The following is a 22620-nucleotide window of genomic DNA, read 5'->3' as shown; positions in this document are numbered from 1 at the left end:
ATTCTCCTACGCCTTCGGTGAGCATCTCAAAAGGCAAGGGTCATTTGTTGTTTTCTGTATCCCTAGCCCAGAGAGGGTATTCACTAAATGTTGAATGAATGGATGGATGGATAGATGTTTGACACTTCAAGGACAATTCCTACGAGGAAGAAAGGGTAGGAAAAGAAGGGAGCTCACAATAACTAGCTGGACTTTCTGGCCATCACAGGTTTCTTTCTCCCAATAAGATTTAGAAAAGACTACTTTTACTAAGAAAACTGTAGCATAAAATAGTTAAATCCTACATGTCAAGCTTTTAAGATTTGCTCATGCTGATTAAGGTTCTGTCAATTTCTACACTTTAGTTTCCATCCTTAATCTATGCTTTAACTTTCCCGATATCGTCATCCCCTCCTTTTCTTTCTTTAAAGGCATCTAACAGCCTCTAAAGGCTTCCTCCAAAACAATGGTATTTATTTAAAATCTAGGCTCCAAGTAAACTTTCGTCAAGGGTCCGTCTCTCGTACCACTCCTAGAAAGGGCCTTGTCCCTCACTCCTGGGTGTCTTCCCCTCAGCAGGATTCCCTTGTCAAAAAGGCAGTCCTCAGGCTCAGGGCTCTCCTTGGGCCTCAGGAGGTGTGGGCACCAGCTAAGTGGCCACCATCCATCAAGTTCTTGGGGACAGCAAAATTCTATTTGGAGAAATAACCTGGTTTTCCAATAAATCCATTACATAATGCTTCCATTTTTCTATCTTGTCCTATATATAGACAACTTCTACATGAGATACAAAAAAATAATTATATACTTGATTATTTTCTTCACTACTGTAACTTAAAAAAAAACAGCACTACATTGTAACACAATGTTACATTCTAGCACCTAGCCCACTGTTTGGCTAATAGGAGGTACCCAAAAATATTTGCTGAATGAATGAAAGACTATATCTGATTCTCTCCATAATAACTCTTACCTAAAATGCACTTTATTTAACTTAAAGTTTTATGGACATTTGAAGTTTCCAAGAATTCCATTTTTAAAAGATGTAAGAAACTACTGCTGAAATTGATGTTAAATCTGCAAGGTCTAATCTACACTTTGGGGAACTATCTCCCATTCTTAAGTAGTATATTATACAGCTCACATAGACATGCAGAGAGGAATGTAAATGAGGCATGTCTCCCAGACTCACCTTGCTGTGAGGGTCAGCAAACATTCGGGTGAAGATCTCACACAATCTTTTCAATTCTACTCGACTAAAGAAAATTAAATGGAAACAAAGGAACTTAAAAAATTTAGTAAGTCAACACAAATTATTTACAGCTTGGCTTTTAAAAATCCTTTTATTTCAGTCAACTACATAAGCTTTATATAATTTTTATATAACGAAATTTTTTTTCACAAATGAATTACCTTATTTAATTCATGATGAAATTAAACAGGAATGTAAAACCATGATAGTTTTGTTCTCGTTAAAATGAGCAAACAATCTCAGAGAGTGATCCCCTAAGTTCATACATGCACAAGTGGCAAAGCCACGAGCTAAATCCTGTTCATTTCATTCCAGGTCTGTTTTCCACCTGCCACAGATGAAAGGCAATGGGATAAACTAGGAAAAGCATGTGTTTTGGACTCAGACAGACCTAGATTTACCTTCAGTTCTGCTATAGACAGAGGACCCTGATACTTTTATGTCCATACCAGGAAAACCGGGGGAGAACCACCTCGCATGGCTGCTGAGAGGATGAAAGCAGGTTCCACATCTTACCTCAGCCGCACCTGAGACAGAGCAAACGCTCACTTCCCATGAGCGCCCCTTTGCTTTTCTGACCCTTGCCTGCACTACTGAGTCCCATTGTACTTCAAGGCTTGATTAGAAATGTCACCTCTTCCCCAAATCATGCCTGAGTAATCCCCCTCATACAGATGACAGAGTTGGCTCAATGATCCTTTAACATTATCAACAACGCAATCTAGATTAGACCAATGCTAATCAACAGATTTCTAGAGATTATTCAAGGGAAACTTGGTGAACAAGAACAAGAAACTGGGACGTCCAGAATTAAACAGATTCTTTAAAAATAATCACAACAAATCATCCTCATTTTGTTTTTTGATAGATCACCAGAACGTTAGAGGCTACCTGCATTTCAGAAGGCATATGACAAAACTTCTCATGACAGCTTCATAACACAAAGGAGTAATGGGGGAAGGGGGCAGGTACTAACACAGTAGGGTGGAGTGAGACTAGACAGCCACACTTACAGCATAGTGATTCATTAGTCAATGCCCACTTAGCTTTGCAGAACCCATCTACGACCATAAACTTATCCAGTCTCACAATTTATCTTTAAAAAAATTACCCAAATAATATAATATACCATATTTCACGGGTTCTAAGTTACCCACTTTTTCACATTTTAACTTCCCTGTAATTCTGAGATTCATCTTATGATTAACGACAATTAGCACTGTCATGGTTTAATAAGCAGCATTTCTTCTTAGAGGGATATAAAATAACCATGTGTCAACAGTGCCTTAGATTTGATGAAATAAGATATAAATACACACTTTTTTGGTAAGTGTAATACGTGCTCAGTTTAGAAAATTTACGAAATACAGAAATGTAAAGAAAAAGCAAAAATAATCAATTTTAGAGATAATATTGTTACTATCTGGAGGAATCCATTTTAGCATCTCTTTACTATGCATATTTATAAGCTATATAACGCATATGTGTATTAAAAATTTTAGACTGAGACTATTATCATTTTACTCATAATCCTAAGAGTAACAACCCGTACCAACCTGCAGCGTTGTTTTATTTTTTACCTAAATTGCAAACTGTACCAAGACTTCTCAAATAACATCAACTGGACAAATGTAAACCATAAGTGAACCAAATGTTTTATAAATCTAATAAATTACAGAGTATTTGCCAGCTATTTCAAAGTCTCTGGAAGGCAAAGTATGGGTCTGAGTTGTCTTAGCACCTTTAGTGCCTGCCCCAGCACCTGGAACTTCGTAAGGACTCTATAAATGATAGGGAATCCAGTTAAGCCCCTGATGAGTATAATATGGGACACAAACTTAGCCTCTTGTCCTTACCTCAGTGTTCTTTGGCTCTTCAGTAAGTTCTGCAGGCCTAGAAGCCCTTCTTTCCTTTCTGACCAGTTTGAACTAGCACAGTGGTTGAGAACTTCTGCTACATCCTCAGTCTGCCGCAGATAATGGGGAATGCCACCGTTCCTGGAACCATATGAGCGCTCAGAGCAAACACTCGAGGCATCACTGTTGGCATCATCGTCAGAATACATCCCATATGGCTCATATCTCCTCCTCACAGGCTTCTTCTGCCAGATCCAATGAGGGATGCAGGTGAGAGAGGAAGAAATGGAAAGGTGAAATGACCATGAGTCATAGCAAACAAAATCAACAACGAAGAGTTAAAGGTAAAAAGAAACACAACAGACATACATGTGCGCACGCACTACATTTTCCCTATGCTTACAGATTAGGGAAATAAAAACAGAAAATCAGACTTCTGTTAGGTATAATAAGTAATAAGCAGAGCAATCCATAGCAGAGAGGAAAGAGTATGGTCTCTAGTCTAGTGTGTGGACTTTTCAGCAGACAAACTTGGGCTGTAACCCTGCTGCCACCACTGACTGGCTCTGTGACTTCAGAAAGCCTCCTAATCTTTCTGCTTCAGTTTCCTCACCTTTGAGATGATAATAATTATACCTCTCACAAGCCTGTTGGGAGGATTAAATGGAATGATATGTTAAATAACCTGGCTCAGCACCTGACACATTGCAAGTATGTGCACCCACCAGCCCCTTCCCAATGAAAAGCAAGCTACCTTGAGCATGGTCTACCAGCCCCTTCCCAATCAAAAGCAAGCTATCTTGAGCGTGGTCTACCAGCCCCTTCCCAATCAAAAGCAAGCTATCTTGAGCGTGGTCTATGGGTAAATTTGTTTCAGTATTCATGCTTCTTTAAGAAAGTCTGAAACGGAAACGTCAGTGGCAGAGTATCCTACGTAAAAGGATTCTTAAATTATCTGAGCCACTTTAATTTACTAAGGACTTAAAGTTTTACAACACAAATAGGCTTCCTGTAGACTATACTATCTGCTTCATTCATTTCTCTTACCCTGCATATAAAACTTTAAGTAAGTTAAACCCATAAATAACATAGCAACAGCTATATAAAATTGATAAAACTTATCAAATACAATTTCTCTAAGAGAAAAACAGATAGTTATTGACTTAAACCATACAAATATAATTTTCTGATAATATGGCTTGTACATACATCACAACTTGCTCAGGACAGTTCTCCCTTATGCTTATTGTCCAGCATAATTATTAAGAGTACCCCCTTTCACTCTCAAAAGAATCTTTGTTAGGATGATAAATTATATAATCATCTTACTTATACATAAACTAGAGTCCTAAAATAAGAAAAATGTTAAATATACCCATTCATGAAATAATGATGACATAAGAGTAGACACAATCTGGGTTAATAAATAAAATGAAACGCTAATAGAAGGAGCAGATCTTGACATTCAAAATAAACACTAAAACAAATGTCAGTGGTGACTGATTCCATCACTAACAAAAGCTTCACTAGATATAACAACATCATAATTCAGACCAAAACTTCTGTTTTGTCTGTATTTTTTGTTGCTTTCACTAGTTTCTAAAGGAAATATACTTGTGACAGAAAAAATAAAGTTGTAAAACAAAAGTTAAAGCACTGGTACCTTGCTCCTGGAGTCTCCTAACAGCTGTAGGCAGGAAAATATTGAAGGATGGGGAAAAAGCATAGAGAATTATGTCAGAAGCATATGTGGGGATTGTTCTTGCAACAAAAGTGTACAGCAACACATATCTTAGCAAACCAAAAATACAGGTTAGCAAGCGATTCATATCAAGCGAATAATAAAAAAGAATGCTTTCACAATGGCATTTCCTAACCCTCCAACACCTCTTTTAAGACCTTCTAGTACGTGCTACAATTCTTTGCTAAAACTCTCCACACATCACTAAGGTACATCTCTAAAGTCACCATTAATTCTGTTGTCTATTTCTATGATAGATTCTGTCTGCCCTGGGGTTTCTATTCTGTGAAGCAAAGATTGTGTACCATTCCTGTGCTTTCTCTTCTGAAGCAGGTCACTCGGAGAGACCAAGCAGTTTGGACAAAAAGTAGTAAGGACAGCACGAGTGTAACGGGAGCTAGAGCTCAGAGAAAAGCCCAAGTCAAGTAAAGACAAAGCTCCAACTCTCGAGTCCCATTCTGCCTCCTAGAACTTTGTACACAGTCCCTTATGCAGTTCTCTAAAGAACCAAGAAACTCCTCCGTCTTAACTGGACGGCCCATTTAACTAAGGGTTTTGCACATCCATCATTTCCCACCCCTCTGACCTGCACTTCCTAGGGTCTCTGAATGAATAAGAGACAAATTCTAAATGCTGCACCTTGGAAGAAAAACAACATCACAGAATTCTGTCCCAGCTTGTGACACTTAAGTTAAAGCCACAGTTAGAGCAATTATCCTGAACTCCAGTACCTGCCAGAAAAAAGAGCCCTTCTACATACAAGGCTGATGAATAGAGCTGGCCAGGCAGCCCCTGCTTACAGGAAAGCATTATGAGAGCAGCAAACTGCTTGCTCACAGCTGGTCAAAAAAATCTGACTGAGCAAGAATAAGTGAGGGAGAGACAGGAAGGGATCAAAGTTAGAAACTCTGTAGCCACAGCCTATAACATTTTGGTGAGACGAACCCTGGCTGGATTTAAAACTTCAGGGTCTGAAAGAAAGGTATTATAACACTTTTCTCCTTAGAAAAAAATAAATCTTAAAATAGCACAAGCAAGGCCAGAGATCAGACAGTTCTAAAGAATATCTATTTTAAATGCTGAGCACATAAGCCAGAATATGCAAGAGGCTGTGTTACTACTAGCTGAAACGCATCTTTAAAAAGCAATTTGACCACAAGCTGATTCTACCAAGGAACTTTTTGCTATAACCACAAATTTAAGGAGCTCTAATCACTATTTATTGTTTTTTAGATACTACATTATAATGATGCAAAAACACATTCCACCAGTGCTTCATATGCTCAAAGAGTTCATCTTAAAATGTGGGAAAGCTCCTTAAATAATGACTTAAGGACTCATTTTAAAAAAAACAAACATAAAATCACATGGAACTAGTGAGGTAATGAAATAAATGCAAGATTTTCAAATCACAAACTGTATTACCTACTATTATAATGATATGTTTAGGCTATGCCATCAAAGCCTGTAAAGCAATAGAAGCAATAGAATGGAAAAAAGGAAATGCTGGAAAAAAACATAGATAAAAAGAAAAAAAGAAGCCCAATGACATCAGAGAAGCCCAATGTCATCAAAAGTTTCTTGATCCTGAGGAGTACAGAAGAAATACATTTCACGCTAATATTTTTTTGTGAGGCCAATATTCAGATATAAAAATTTAAGAAGAAAGTAATAATAATATAAATTTACCCAATATTTACACAATTTTAAAGAGTGTCAAAGATGCTTTAGTAACCTGACTTGGAGGCAATTTCCTGTTAAGACAGAGAAAAATGTGGATGAGTAATTCAAAGAGACTCTATATACATCGTGACTCTTACCAAAGCATCAGCAACAGCAGCTTCAAGATCTGTACTTGTACTCAACACTCGCATGGCGTTTACAGAACCGGGGATTCTTCCTGCCTGGCCAAGCCCAAATCGGTCTATTTTAAAAAACAAAAGCAAAAGGTATGTCACTTTAATTCAAATTTTCTCAATTCTTTGCAAGGGCTCCTGCCTCTTCCCACCTACTGGACAGAGGCACTGAAAAAATCTCTAGCCAGTTTTAACTATACTTGACTTGTAGTTTTAACTACAATTGACTGGTTTACCAGTGGCAAACGTTAAGTTGCTCACATTTCATACTTTAGTGTCACAAAGCATGCTCACAATTAAAATGGTTCTTTTTTTTTTTTTTTTTTTTTTTTTTTTTTTTTAAAGATTTTATTTATTTTATTTTTTCCCCCCAAAGCCGCAGTGGATAGTTGTGTGTCGTAGCTGCACATCCTTCTAGTTGCTGCATGTGGGACTCGGCCTCAGGATGAACGGAGAAGTGGTGCCTCGATGCGCACCCGGGATCCAAACCCGGGCCGCCAGCATCGCAGCGCGCGCACTTAACCACCAAGCCACAGGGCCGGCCCTAAAATGGTTCTTTAATGCTATTTTATTTTTGAAAAGTGTTGAGACGTGGTAGGGAGAAGAGAACTTCTTATAGAAGGGAGCTGGGCTATAAGTTGAGTCTTGTAATGTATTTAGCATTCCCTCTAGAGGCAAGTGGCTCTGATGTTCGGTTAAACTAATTTAGGTTTGACAAATGAGTTCTAATGCAATGTGTACTAAAAAGTTAAAATTTGAAATAAATGTATTAAATTGATCTCTGCAAATTTTCATTAGTGTCGCTACTGTTTAATTGTTCTTAATTAAGCTCAATTAATTTTACGTACTTGTCATCGTGATGTCTGTGTCAAAGGATATTTAAAAATCAATTTATTAAAATTCTTTAATAATCACGAGAAAAAGCTAGCATCTTCACTGCAAAACATTAATCATCCAGATAATATTAGTATAAATTTTTCCTGAGTCCCTCAAAACATTTTTAAATGATACTCTTTATACATGTAAACAAAATGGACAGAATCCAAAGAATTTAAAACAAATTTTAGCAGTTCAAACAACTATTCTAAGCTTGTTAACGATCGTGGACAATAAAGACTAACTTTTTAAAGTCCGTTAAGTCAGTTGACCAGCCTTCCTTAAGAAGTGCTGAGATTAAAACTATCATAGGAGAAAGTCAGTGTAAATTATACTTCATAAGTGTATCACTATAGACTGGTAAAAGTTTCTTATTTAAAGTGCTAATGTATAAGAAACTTTTCGAAAAATATGTTAAGATAAAAAATGCTTTCTCTTGGTTAACAAATAAGACACTTCTTGGACAAGAAAAATCTCTGTATTAGCCATATTCTAGTAATAAAGCATTTAGAATAAAAGGAAAGCTAATATCTGTTTTACATGAATTGATCTTTCCTATAAAATAATATATTTGAAATTTTAAATATGTAACAAGACATCACCTACAAAATTGGTGAACTTTAAAAGTGAAGTGTTGTTTAGCTTTTTAAAAAGGTCAGTTCCAAAACATTACACCTTCCACAGCCGTAAAAGAGAAAAATATTTAAACACTGCTAATCAAAAAAGTTATACAGTCATGAATTTTTATAAAGAAACAAAATCTGTATGTTACACTATCCCCTTTTTTAATGCATGTGCTGATCATACTGAATGTCATCTTAGTCATTAATATGTTAAAAGGTAATTTAATGTGCCATATAAACTAGAGACCACAAAATAATCATAGCTATGTATATATATAAAGTAACACTTGAAATATGAAAGAAGTATAAATTTGAGATATATTGTGTACATAGTTTTATAAATGATCTTTGTTCAAGTCTTTTTTTTCCATTAAAAAAGGGTAGATAGTAGGGGATTTATGAGTAACAGAATGAAAGTAATTCAGTTATAAGGCATTTAAAAATTACCCAGCATAAACTTAAAACAGAATCCAAAAAAATTTTTAAAAAAAGTAGATCTCATGCCAGCAATCTTGCTCCAGGGATATTACTGATTTCTCAGACACAAAAATTAACACTGTAAGAACAATGCAATTATTTTGTGCTTCCCAGGTGCATACAGCTTTGCCATACACTGTGACCACAGATCATTTGATATATATCATAGATAATTTGAATTTCAAATCTTTAGGGGAAATGTTTGTCTGGATCTAAGCAAAATTATAAGCCTTTTGTTTCACCAGACCAAAATGTGTTTTCCATTCTCACTGCTCTGATACTATTATGAAGCTCCATTTTCCAAGAGATTGTTACATATGACTATGCCCTCAGTTTGGCCCATACTTCAGGGGAATGTACTAATCAGAGTACACATAATAAAATGCACAGCTGGCTTCATTTAGATGAAGAACAGAGAAACTCTCTAACTCAGTGAATTGGTCACTGTTGTCACCATCAACAGTCTGTGGTTGAATCGGTTGTGCCTTACTCAGTTGAGAAAACCGTAGTCATTAGGGACTGTTAGCACATCAAAAGGCTGCCAGTTAAATCGGGCAAATCAATGCATTACTGTATGCTTTCTTTTTGTCCCAATGGCTAACCAAGGGATTTTGGGTGTTGTTAAAACGGGGCTGAGATGGAACGTTTGGGGTCCGCAGGCTGCAAAGGATATCTGTGGCCTGATTCAACTATCTGAATCGTGATCTTGTTTCTTCATAAAAGTTTTAGGACCTTCCATTTATTTTTATACATATGAAATAATGTATTCTATAATTTGAAACATTTGGTAACTAAAAAGCACCTCCAAATAATCAGAACCTGACATTAACGACTAACACTAATAATCAACACTTTATTGGGAGCAAAGACTTTGGAGATGAAAGACTCTGTTGGATGATATCCATACCCCATCTCCCCACAGGGACCCTTCAAGATATCTATTTTGGGTTGTTGTTTTCCTGGGAGAGGGAGTGAAAGAGGAAGAAGCACTTCCCCATTTTTCTATTTTTTTTTTAACATGAATATGAACACTGGAGAAATGATGTTGTCAAAAAGGCTATAGAGGATCTACGGCCTATTAACAGAACCATAAACATTCAACAACTTAAAAAAATAAAAGCACATTGGGGAAAAAAAATATGAGGTGCATACATGCCAGGTGCTAGCCGACACTGATGAAAACAAATGTTAAAATGAGTGTGAAACTAGAACATATGAAGAAGCCAAGTCATGCAGTTAGCACTTGTTCACCTGACTGCCCAACAGATTCAGCAGTGGAGAGAGCACTAGTGGACCTGGAATGACGTCGAGAGGCTGCAGGTAAAAGGAACGGCAACACCCACAGGATTAACACAGAAGTAACCGAGACAGAAAATGCCACAGTCCAAAGGAAGTGCAGGGACTGCTCCCAACAAGGCCATGTTTTCTCATGAAAAGAAATGGTGCTGGATATGAATGGATAGGAAGTGCTGATCCCCAAACTCCACGGCAGCCTGCTGGCTCTCACATAGCTGGTCAACACACAGGTACAACAAAGGCATTCTTTAAGGTGTTCCTTATGCATCAACTAGCTCAGACTCCAGGTTTATATTCACGCCATGAAGCCTCTATCAGCCATTATGGAAATACGTAACACGAAGAACATCAGGAGTCACAGAGCACCATCTAAATCCCAAAGTGGAACAGCACAGGATGGATTATTAACTCAGCTCACAAGATGTCTCATCAATGCGTGATGCATACGTGACCATGCACCAAAAACAAAAGCATAGAAGTTTATAATGTTATTTGAACAGAAATAGAATGAATCACAAGAAGGGGGCTCAATAACTGGGATGCCATTTTCCCCAGTCAAAATTTGTATTGTTCTGTTTCACAAATATCCTAATTATTAATGGACTTGTTTAACTGTTGGAAATTTAGTTGCACTAAGTTTAATGACCTTCCTTGGAGAGGCATTTGCAGTCCTTTGGTTCTGAGCACCGGCTCTGTAATACAACTGGGGGCCAATCCTGGCTTGATCCCAACTAGCTGTAGGACCTTGGCAAAATACTAAACCTCTCTATCTCAGTTTCCTCACCTGTAAGATGCTGCCAATGATGGTACCTACCTCTTGGGAGTTAAGAGATGAAAAGAGATCATACATAAAGCACTTAAAACAGTGCCAGGCACACAATAAACGGTGGCAGTAACAGTAGTGATGCTGGTGGTGTGGTGGTGGCAGTAATGGTTAAGAGCAAGCTCCAATTTATATTTAGAAATTAAATATTATTTTATTAGCAAGTATTCATAACAAGTATATTAATTCAACTGCATGAGGAAACATAGGCTAAATTCCATTCTCATGTGGAGAACATAAATTTTAGAAATAATTATGAAATGCAGACTTGGTTCAAAACATGAATTTATTGACCGAAGTGTCATGCCATATATGGCTTTTCTTTACCTCAGAAAAAACCCAAAAGATAATGTACTTCTATTCATTACTCTGTAAAGAACATGGTGATTGTTCCACAGAACCGTTATAGATTTAACAAAGTCATACCAAGAAGTGCTACTTTCACCCACGCTACTAGAGTACAGTATCCTGTACACGTTAATGCTTACACATCTAGTCATAAAATATGAAAATCTCAAACTCTTCAATATAATTGTATTTACTTAAGCTCACGGCACTTTACGAAATGCACATATCTGTGATATAAGTGTTATTAAATAGCAAAGGTGCCTCGTTAATAAGGACAAATTTTTAACAGTTTGCAAAAGGAAAAGAAAATTCCTAATTCCTCAAGATGCATAAAAATAAATCAGCGGTCTCTAAAACAGATATTATAAAATAATCACTTTCCTTAAATAAAGACGTTGGCAAAAATATTTTCTAGGACTGAAGCAAACTATACATTTATTGTACAAGCACATTAGTATTGTATCCTAATAATTTCAACTGAAAATAGCTTTTAAGCAATACTTGAACTGAAAGTTCTTTATAAAGTTCTCCTTTGGAGTTCCGTTTCAACAGAATATTCTACAGAAAATCTGTCCTTTGTCACATTGTCAAGTGAACACCCAACAATGGAATCCAAGGTGGACTCACTCACGTCAAAGCCTGATTTACAACAGAGTCCTAGAGCCCTAAATTTCACTTAAAAGTTGTCACTGTAACCATATATATATACATTCATATCATTAAAATGGTCCAAAACAATTTTGTAATAAATGCAAACGTAAAACCAATATATATTCACTGAAACATAATTACTTCCGTTCCTTTTTTTTTTTTTTAAAGTGAAGCTTGGCTATATAAGTTGATTCAAAGGGGCATAACACAATCTCATTAATTTATAAGGGGGTGGGAAATGATTATTAAAGTGAATGAGAAAAAGGAGGAAACTTGACATTCTCTGAAGGGCATAGTAAGTTCCCCTGGGGACAACTACCTCTGGGACTTATCTATGAATTCCCAGGTCCCAACCCCAAGCCTGGAAATCAGGATTCAGAAACATCACTAAGCTCTTCCTCTGTGCCTAAGCCTACAGAGGCCTCACAGAAAGCATTTAATACACTTTGGAGGAACAAATGAAAGTCTGTTTATTTGTTATTCAAATGAATTATTCAAAAACACATTATCAGGACTGCTTTCAAATGAGGCAGGGAAAACAGCCAACCTTTGAAGTAAGACCTGGATTCAAAACCTGGCTCTACCACTTAGCTGTGTGACCTTGAGAGAGTGGGTTATTCTCCCTAAGTCTCTGTTTTGTCATCTGTAAAAGAGGGATGATAATACCTGTCCCAGAGGGTGAACAGGGACCACAGGGATTGTGCCTACTGACTGCTCAGAATGGTGCTGGGTACATGCGAGCACTACTGTTGTTCTTGCTGGACAAAAGTTTCATGAACAGATTTAACCCAAGGAGGGAGAACAGGCATGATATAAAAATTCAGCTGAAAAGAGGTTAATTATTGCCTTGGCCACAACAGAAGACACGTGCTGATGCTAGAGTTTGTTAAGAAGAAGTGTCTGTACCCACATCTTCTGCCTTGGTAGTAGCAATTATACATTTCAACATTCTGGGTTGTCACCAAGACACTTAAGCAGATCCATTTCACCAAAGAAAGCGAAAAAAAGACTAGATCACTCAACTACTCAGGGTTCAGTTAGGACCTCAAGAATTCAGCACACCTTGCCTGGTCCATAGAGCACATGCTGGATTACAAAGGTTGCCTCCCTGGACAGTAACAAAAATACTAGTACACGTATAAAATAAAAACACTGAATTGTCTCTAAGAGACAAAATAACCAATCAACAGATTGAATTATTCACTATACAATAGGTTGTTTGGAAGGTCAAATAGTGAGCAAGGAGGCATAGATATAAAGCCTTAACTTAAAAGGAAAAATCACCAGTTCATTCAGAAAAAAATCATCATTGCCATCCCTGATTTGTTGAGAATTCTGACCTAATGCTTCTGGTTGCTGTGGAACAGCTGATGTGTACTAGATAAGCTGCCCCACTTAGGATCTCATGCTTATCAGGTAGAATGTCTCACAAAGGCATCTTCTCACTAAGTCCAGTGGATCATCTAGCAGAGCTTCCACATCTTTTTACCTGCTCTTTCTCAGACCTTCATAAAGCACAATGAGTCATAAAGAAATGTATTTAGATTTTGATTATTGATACTGACTGGGAAAAAACGATACTGGGAAGAAGTGGATGACATTAGAAGGAGAGAGAGGCAAATATTAAGACCTTATGTTTTTGATCTAACACACATCTTCTGTAGTGACATTTTTATATCTGAAAGACCAGTTACATAATTAGAGTCAAAATAACAGATTGCTGCAGTCTACAGTTCATATAATAACTTCAGGCATAGGCCTACTCATCACAGAATGATTTCTACCTGCTGTGCTTATCAGGAGGAGATATATAGCTGTACGGCACTTAATATGCCAGAGAACCAAAACTCAATTACTGAAGAATACAAAATAGTTCTTTTTCGTGAAAGTATGTGTTGACAGATGTCTTGGGGGATTAATAATTTGCATTAGGCAAAAAGGTATATTATATGTCCATTTTAGAGAAAAGCAGAACTATTAAAACTAAAAAGAATAGGTAAGCACAATATTCTATAAAGGATATATGTTTTTCTTCTCATCTTGTTTTTCTTGAATCCTAGAATCTGTTAAAATACAAATTCTGGCTATGAAAAAACTGAGGGCGGGGGGGTGAGCAGCCCCAGCTGGCACCTAGCTGGTGATCTGCGAGATGGTACTTCTACCACCTCACGGCAACGAGATACTGTAATTTTTGTCCTGGGATGGCATCAGGTCACAGACATTAAATAGTCTATTTGGCCCAGGAAGAACGAAAATATCTGAATAATTAACAATGAACATGGTAAAGTTTTGCACTGTGCTGTACATCTAAGCAGTCTATCAAAAACCTATTTTTAGATTGCTTTAAAGAAAGCTTTGAAATGACTCATTTAACAAAAGCACAGCTAATATCTTCATTCATGCTGCTTTTTAGATTAATGTTATCACCCCTAAACTGAGCACATTTAGTTTCCTAAATGTTATCAAGATTTTACTTTTTTCCCTTCTTTGAATTGATTCACGTATGGCCTGGGCCTGATCTCTGGTAAAATTAAAAACAAACTGTAGAAATTCAATGAATAAGGATAAATTTTGCATTAACTCTACTTTTAAGCAGCAATGAACTTTAGCCAAGCTTCACCTTGTGTTAGAAATTCCCACACAGATGGGCTTGCCTGGTAGCAAGCAGTGAAAAACGCCAACAGTACAGAGTGAAGTGGTGCTTTTTTCCTCTAATATATAAAAATTGAAAATTGCCAAAACTCAAGCATGCAGAGGGGGACAACAAGGGTAACGAAGGAAGAGGAAAGAGAAGAAAAGACCACAAGGACAGCAGAGGAGGCAAAGCAGATCATCCCACCCAGCAGCGTCTCGGACAAGCATCCGGGGCAGGGAAGGAACTCTGCTCCGAGAGCCAGCGCCTACGTGTACTCACCAAGAGGAGGAAAGCCCCGAGCAGGGCTTGTATCACGGCTGCTCTCACGGCTGGTATCGCGGCTGCACCCCTGACTCATGCTGGGTCGAGGGATACGGCTGCTCCGTGCTAGTGTGCAGCATGAGGGGTTTCAGAGAAGGTGAACAAGTTTAATGACGACAGAAAAACTCACAAAACGTCAGTCACATTCCGTTAATGTAATCATGGCATTGCCCGTACTGGGAGCTCTGACGACTGAGCAGCTATCTGTGCTGAGGGCCCACTGACTGACGTGTCAACAACAGGGGAGGGTTTGGATTAAAACCCGATTCTGCTCAACGCCTCAGAAAGCTGTGGGTTTTAGTATGAAGGTGAAATAACACCTTAATGTAAGAAATGAAAAGAAAGCTTTCCAAAAAGCAAACTGGCATCAGAAAATATAAGATCAAAAAGCCTTTTAGAAATGATCAGTTCTTTTGGCGTTAGCAAACTTCTTGAACAAGATGATAAAAGACCAAAGCCATTTTCATATGCACGGAGTTTTTAGAAATATAAGTTAATTCGGATTAAAAAAACAGAATAAAGGTTCCTGCCACTGAACTCCATGAACTTACCTAATTAAAAGAAGAGGGTTCACTTTTCCCAGCCTGGCCTTTTTCACAAAGAGAATTCATAAGCACGGACACAGCTAGAGAACCTGGCCACTTTGAGTAAGTGTGTAGATGCTTCAGATGCTTCAAATATATTTAATTATCTAAACCAACAGATATAAAGAGTTGGGGCTGCTATAACTTTATTTATTGGTCCCAACATTTAATTCCTGCTTTTTTGATGGGAATCCAAAAAGATTTGCCTGAGGTTCCTACTCAAATGCTTTCCCTTATCCAGCCTTACATATGAGTCTACAGTATGTGGACTGATAACCCCAATATTCGTGTTAAAAGATCCCTCCACCAACCTGAGAACAACTAATTACTTTACGATTATCTATGGATAAGTTTACTGTTCTCACATTATAAAACACTAAGAAGACAGCGCCACGTGAATAACCTAAGGTCTGATATAACTTGGCTATAATATAGCTCAAAAAAGACCATGATGCCCTCGTTTTTCAATTTAATTTGAGAAAACAGAACTATAGTACTGACAAAAGACTTAGAAACAACTTTGCATACTGAATATGTGTAGCCACCTACATAACAGCTCATGGGGACAATAAATATTTCTACCTTGAGTGGATCTACCAATTCTAGATGGGATAAAAATGTCTTTGTCAGAAATTTTGGAAAAAATAAACTTGATTCACTAATGTAAAAACAGCCATGTTTACTATATTGCATTGAGCATAGCCTATTATTTCAGAGCAAAGGTAGATTTACTGTATGGCCAAACTATAACAAGAATGTCTTACAAACCAGAATCATGCAACTCCCTGACAAAGAAGAATACGGATGTGAAAAACCAAACCAGCTTCCTATTGTGGTCTCTCAGTGCTGGAGTTGAATTAGACCCTAAAGTTATGTAAGTGATGTTCAAATGCTTAGGTCTGCCCTGGCAAGCAAGGAAAGGTCAAGCACAGGAATGCAATCTAAGTATCAGTCAAAACACGGCTTCATTTGGAACTCTCGAGTAATTCCTATATTCTCCTTCATTTTGCCATAGTGACATGGAAAGACTGAGATTCCACTCAAAGTAGCAGTGCCTAATCAGCAATTCTACACAACATTCTAAATAGCTCTTACAATGAGGCCAAAAGCAGCAGGTGCTAAATTAAACCCTTAAAAAACTCGTAAGTAGCTGCTGACCCCACCAATATATGAGAAGTTGCCCAGAATCTACAAAGCAACACCACTTATCCTTAGAGAATCACTTCCACATCTAATTTATGAAATGACCTCTCCAATTCCATGCTAACTCACTGGTCCAGACACTTAGCCTCTCTCAGGCTCCCCTTAGGAAAGTTAGGAAGAAAGAGCCCCATCATTAAAATGAGAAAGATAATTGCTAAGTACTTCTGAGTTCCTAGCTGAATAGCATACATGAAAATCTTGTCTATTCCAATGCTCACTCTAAAACCCTCTAAAACTTTCTATAATCAGAAAGTAATAAAAACAGTCCTGATAGTTTTTCACATATGGGCATGCTTTGTTGAGCATTTTTTTATAGTTCCTGCCTAATTAGTTCTGAATTTTTACCCAGCTCCCACTCCCTTCCTTAAATTTATATACATGCTACAGCAATGGGAAATCTCTGCTCTCTCCTCGGCCTAGCCTGCTTTGTGAAGACAATAAAAAGCATGAAAAAGGATACGTAGATATGATCTGAAATAAGAATATGCATAATTCTTAACAAGGTTTACCCTCCAAGTATTTCACCGAGAGAAAGTTCATTCACCCATTCATGCTAGCTGGTTCCTTTAATATATGGCTAGTAGTAGAATACAGAAAAAGAATTCTGTTCACAGCTTTTTCAAAATCTGCCCATAGTTGCCCCAAACCCCATTAAGGTATATCTAGTGGTGATACCAACAGTTCAAATGTTGGGTAATTGAAAACACAAAAGGTAAAACACCCACTTAGTTATAAAAACACTTCCAAAGACCAATTTACAAGGAGGATTTAAAGTAAGTACATAAATAACTGATTTTTACAAAGACTAATTAATTAGGTGGTCAAAACTAAAAAACAATATACCAAATCAACTTGTTTCTTTATTGAATACCAAAACTGAACGTTCTTGTGAGAATAGGTTATGGAGAACTAGGTATAATAGAGAAGGAAGAGACGATATAAACATACTCGCCATTGGAACTTTCTAAAAGCAGTATTCTTAATTAGCTCTGGAGTATTGTGCTTATGTAGAATGCTAGGAAGCCCTGAAAAACCATTTAATTGGTTTTCATTTGTTATGAGACACTCTGCTCTACCTTTACAGTGTTTTAAGGATAATCCTGACTTTTGCCTTTTAAGGAAGAATTCTACCAGAACTCACATTAAAGTATAAGAGGAAGAAGGAAAACTACCAGAAGTTAAAGACATGAAATGTCTCTCTAGTCTAGATATTTTTTTATTTTGGTCTTGCACACAGTAGTCTAATTTAATAGCTGAAATTGATTACTATTAATTTTGAATTATTTCAAATTATTTTTAAACAGAAAATCTGAGAACATTTTAAACACATATCCATAAACTGTAAGCTGCAAAAAGTCAAATTTTTTTACAGCCTTTTCAACAGATGAGCGGAAAAAGAAGAGAACCAAAGGCAAACTTCTGAAATAACAGTTGCTATAGATGTTAGCTATTTATGTGACTTTATTATGTGTTAAAAATAGAATAAAAGGGGGGCTGGCCCCGTAGTGTAGCGGTTCGTAGTGTAGCGGTTAAGTTCATGCGCTCCGCTTCAGCGGCCTAGGGTTCACTGGTTCGGATCCTGGGCGTGGACGAACTCACGGCTCATTAAGCCATGCTGAGGCCGTGTCCCATATAGAAGAGCTACAACTCTACAACTATGATACACAACTGTGTACTGGGGTTTGGGGAGGAAAAAAAGAGGAAGATTAGCAACAGATGTCAGCACAGGGACAATCTTCCTCAAACAAACAAACAAACAAAAAAACCCAAAAAACAAAAGGGTCTGAGATTGGAATAATTCTTTAAAAAAAAAATAGAATAAAACACAAAAATAAAAAAATTTACAAATATATCCATTTAGTTGAACAGTTTATGAAGGAATAAATTTCCAAGAAAAAAGAAGAGTAGCAGGATTTTATTTTGTTTTTTGGTTACCCAACAGAAATTATATCCTGTTTTGCTTAAGAAACCTTAAATGCTAAAAAAGAAGAGCTTTGGCATCATTTTTATCATAGGTGAGAAAGAAAAATTTAGTTGAGAAATATTACTTCAAACAGAAAAGGCACAGTTGGACCAAACATAATTTGTAGACAACTGGAATTAATTCTCAGTGCAAATTCCAAGCATAGTTCAGCTATGACTAAAACTACTAATTGGTTTGGCGATTACAGGAAATATTCCTTTTTTTTTTTTTTTTGTAAGGAAGATCACCTCTGAGCTAACATCCATGCCAATCCTCCTCTTTTTGCTGAAGAAGACTGGCCCTGGGCTAACATCTGTGCCTATCTTCCTCCACTTTATATGTGATGCCGCCACAGTACAGCCTGACAAGTGGCGCATCGGTGCGTGCCCGGGATCCGAACCTGGGCCGCCAGCAGTGGAGCGTGTGCACTTTACCACTACGCCATGGGGCCGGCCCCTACAGGAAACATTCTTAAAAAACTCTTGCTCATTTTTTTTTGATATTTATATTTAGAGTTGCTTTACAATGAACCAAATGTTCAGACACATACCCATATACTAAATGACCACAGTAATATACAATCTATTAATGAAAAATGTTAATATATCTGACATCCTATAAAATAGAATCTCTAAGCAGTACTACAGAAAGAAGTGGAAAGATATATTTTATTCATATATATATACATATCTTTGTATCTGTGTGTATTCTCACAATGTGCAGAAATTTAAATATCTTCTTTAATCAGATTTGAGATTTAATCTCAAAGCTTCAGACATAACTAATTCCTGTAATAAGCACCTGGAAACAACTTTCTTCAAAATAATGTTTCAAATAAGAACTCCTTGGAAGGGAACAGGCTCCTAGTTAGTTCTTATTGATGGATGTTTCATAGTACCTCTTTTGAAAGCTTATTAAATGCTGTCTTTTCAACCATCTGCAACACAAACTTCATAGTCAAGACCAAGGAATACCAGGTCTTACAGTTACGTCAGATAATCAAGGTTGGTTTATTTCTCAATTTCAAGAAAAGGTAAAAATGGCATCTTTAATAAATATAAAATGTAAAATCCCCCCAAAAAAAAGATTTTGTAAAAGTATGAAACTAAGCTGGATTGCCAAGAGACATCCTATAAATTTAATCAACTCTGGAAAAAGGACAGCTTAAAGCTCACAGCTAGATTTGAAATCAAATGCATTTTCCAAACAAAACCAGATCCAAACACAGATATGTTACAGCATCAAATCTGAAATTTAGATACTCCAGTCATGACATTTTCTCCAGGTGTAGCCACATTACTTGTTATTGGATCCAATAAGTCGTCAGCTCAGGGACCATGCTAAGGTAATGCCAACAGAGTTGGCATCATGTAGAATTAACAAAACCACTGCTTGACTACATTTCTCATTTGCTTTGGAAATGTTAGTCAAACCAAATCCTATCTGTTCTATTTCTTACACATCTGCCCCTGCCTTCTCATAGCTCAGGCAGCCTTCAAGGACTTTGACGAGCTGGACTCAACCAGTCTCTCCCTCATTTCTCACCCCACCCTGACAAACTTCCTTTGCTATAGCCAAGTGAACTACTTGTGGTTCCCAGAATGCATTATGCTCCCTCTCATCTGACTGCTTCTGCTCATGCTCCTCTCTGCCCTAGAACACCTTTTTCCTCATCTCTCCAGCCTGCCTAATCCCACCTTATACTACATCAAAACAGGACCTATTCTGGGAAGCCTCTCCTAGCAGAAAATCGGGGAAAATTGGGGCAGACAAGGACCCTAAGACACTCCTTTTCTATGGTCCCAGTGGCCCCCGTCACAGAATTTGTCACAATGTACACATTTTCACCTCTAAGACCACAAGCTCTTTAAAGTCAGAAGTTAAATCTATTTCATTTATCTTCTAATCCAAAGGTCTAACAAAGTGCTTAGTACATCACAGTAAACATTCATGTAAAAGCTGTGGAGATAAATGAATATATGAGAAAGATAAGCCAACGGGACTAAAGAATACAGTATTTTGATTTCACGTTGATAGATTTTTACCCTTAGAAAGCAGGTAAAAATATAAGAAAGAGTATGAACATATATTTTTCATAATATATTACAAAAGACTTCTAACTTTTATATTAAAAAGGTAGCGTACAAATTAGATTTTAATAGAGTAAAAGAGGTCTTTAAGCTGCTGAGAGTAATCAATATAATTCTACATACTATTACAAAGAAACTAAATATGACACAAAAATAAATACTATATATTTGGTTTTCATCTATTCCTAGTTTTTGTGTTCAAACAATATTATATCAAAAGTAACTATACATATTCTTTGACCATAAGTTTCATCAATTAGGTTAGAGAAGATCAAAATCAAAATAAATGCGGACCCTACAAATTACTTTTGAAAATTTATATGGTTAATGGCTAGCTAATCAGTGAAAGAAAAATGAAAAGCAACATTGCTTCTAATTGTGAAGTAAAAAATCCTGCCCACTCTTCCAATTCTACTATTTTGCAAAATGACTCTAAAACACTCTTGTGTTTAGCCCACAATGAGGCAATTCATTCCCACCAATGTGAATGGTAAGACCCACACAGTTTTCAGTTATAACTGAAACCCGAACATGCCATGACCTGTAAAAAGTGCAAACTGAAATTTTTTAACACAGGCAAAATGACATCCTCAGTTCAAAAATAGATCTCTATTTCCTACATTAGACAAAGTCATTAGATTATAATCAAAATTATGACCAAGTAGAAAATGGTGTTCCAAGATCTTTAAGAATCCTTACCTAATCCTATTCGGTTTGGACTTGTTTCTCGGCTACATCCCTGACTCCTGGGAATCTTGCTTCGTTTTTCTGAAGAAGGTGTCACAGGTGGGCCTCTTGAGGAACTACCAGCAAGGCCACTATAACCACTTCCCAACAATTTCCCTGGGGAACTTGACCGGCTGCCAGCTAAAAATGAAGCAAAACAAAACTGAATAATGGATGTAAACCAGGGAATAAATTATAGTAATTTCAGAAGCCAGTTTACACATTAATTTGAATCAGATACTAAGAGAATTTTATATGAAAATAGCTTTTTAGTTAGTGGTAGCACTAATTTTTTAAAAACGTAGGAGCATAAAAGAACATCAAATTATCATAAAAGAATATTTATATATAGAAGAATTACTGGTGGAGTTCTACTAAAATGATTGCAAAACTTCTGATTCGAAAGAGCAGGCTAAGGACAAACAACCTCCCTGTTCCACAGCAAATTTCTACAAATAACCACAAAGGTGTTTATGTATTGTTTTGTTTTTTTATTCTATAAGAGTTGATATGTTAAAAATTTTAAGTATAACTGCTGGAAGAGTAGAAATATAAATAGAAGAGAAATTTCTTAAACATTAGTGCAAGGAAATGGATCCAAGAAAACTCCACTAATCTAACAAATGGAAGAAAATGGGGTAGGGGGATGAAATAACTAGAAACTTGGTAAATAAAAATCACAAAATAAGGTGACAGGAATAAGCTCAAACTATTGTAATCATAATAAATGGCTAGATTAAATTCATCTATTAAAGACAGAGATTCTTGGATCGGGTTTAAAAAAATGAAATGAAATTCAACTGTATGTTGCTTATAAGAGACAAACAACATACTTAAAACAAAATAACAAAATAGAATAAAACACAGCATTAAAAAATGACAAAAGGGGGCCAGCCTCATGGTGTAGCGGTTAAGTGTGCGCGCTCCGCTGCTGGCGGCCTGGGTTCAGATCCCGGGCTTGAACCAACACATCGCTTGTCAGGCCACCCTGTGGCGGCGTCCCACATAAAGTAGAGGAAGATGGGCACAGACTTTAGCCCAGGGCCAGTCTCCCTCAGCTAAAAGAGGAGGATTGGCATGGATGTTAGCTCAGGGCTGACCTTCCTCACAAAATAAAAGACAAAATATATTTCTTATTGCTAAAAGAATAACTGTCCATAACGTCCATAGAGATAATAATAATCGTGAACTTTTATGCTCCAAATAATAGCTTTGAAATACAAAACATAAAAATGATAAAACTATAAGAAGAAACTGAAAAGGTCATAATTATTAATAACCTCTCAGAAAGACTAATATGTCTCTCAGAAATTGACAGAG

At 36.9% G+C, this 22620-nt stretch overlaps 1 protein-coding gene across 1 annotated transcript in view; it reads right to left on the bottom strand.

Moving 5' to 3' along the window:
- CLASP1 (cytoplasmic linker associated protein 1) overlaps nucleotides 1-22620 on the bottom strand; it is a 263343-nt gene that overhangs the window by 63826 nt on the left and 176897 nt on the right. The window contains exons 23-27 of the mRNA XM_087435033.1: nucleotides 21274-21441; nucleotides 6649-6752; nucleotides 4751-4774; nucleotides 3088-3332; nucleotides 1172-1235 (exon numbers count right to left, since the gene is read on the bottom strand). Coding sequence (XP_087291159.1) covers nucleotides 1172-1235; nucleotides 3088-3332; nucleotides 4751-4774; nucleotides 6649-6752; nucleotides 21274-21441 — 605 coding nt within the window. The remainder of the gene's footprint in view (nucleotides 1-1171; nucleotides 1236-3087; nucleotides 3333-4750; nucleotides 4775-6648; nucleotides 6753-21273; nucleotides 21442-22620) is intronic.

Source organism: Ceratotherium simum, chromosome 9 (genome assembly GCF_057802395.1).
Source record: "Ceratotherium simum simum isolate JZ-2026a chromosome 9, ASM5780239v1, whole genome shotgun sequence".
NCBI lineage: Eukaryota > Metazoa > Chordata > Mammalia > Perissodactyla > Rhinocerotidae > Ceratotherium > Ceratotherium simum.
The sequence above is the reverse complement of the archived record's forward strand: the minus strand, read 5'-3'. Positions and strand labels throughout refer to the sequence as shown.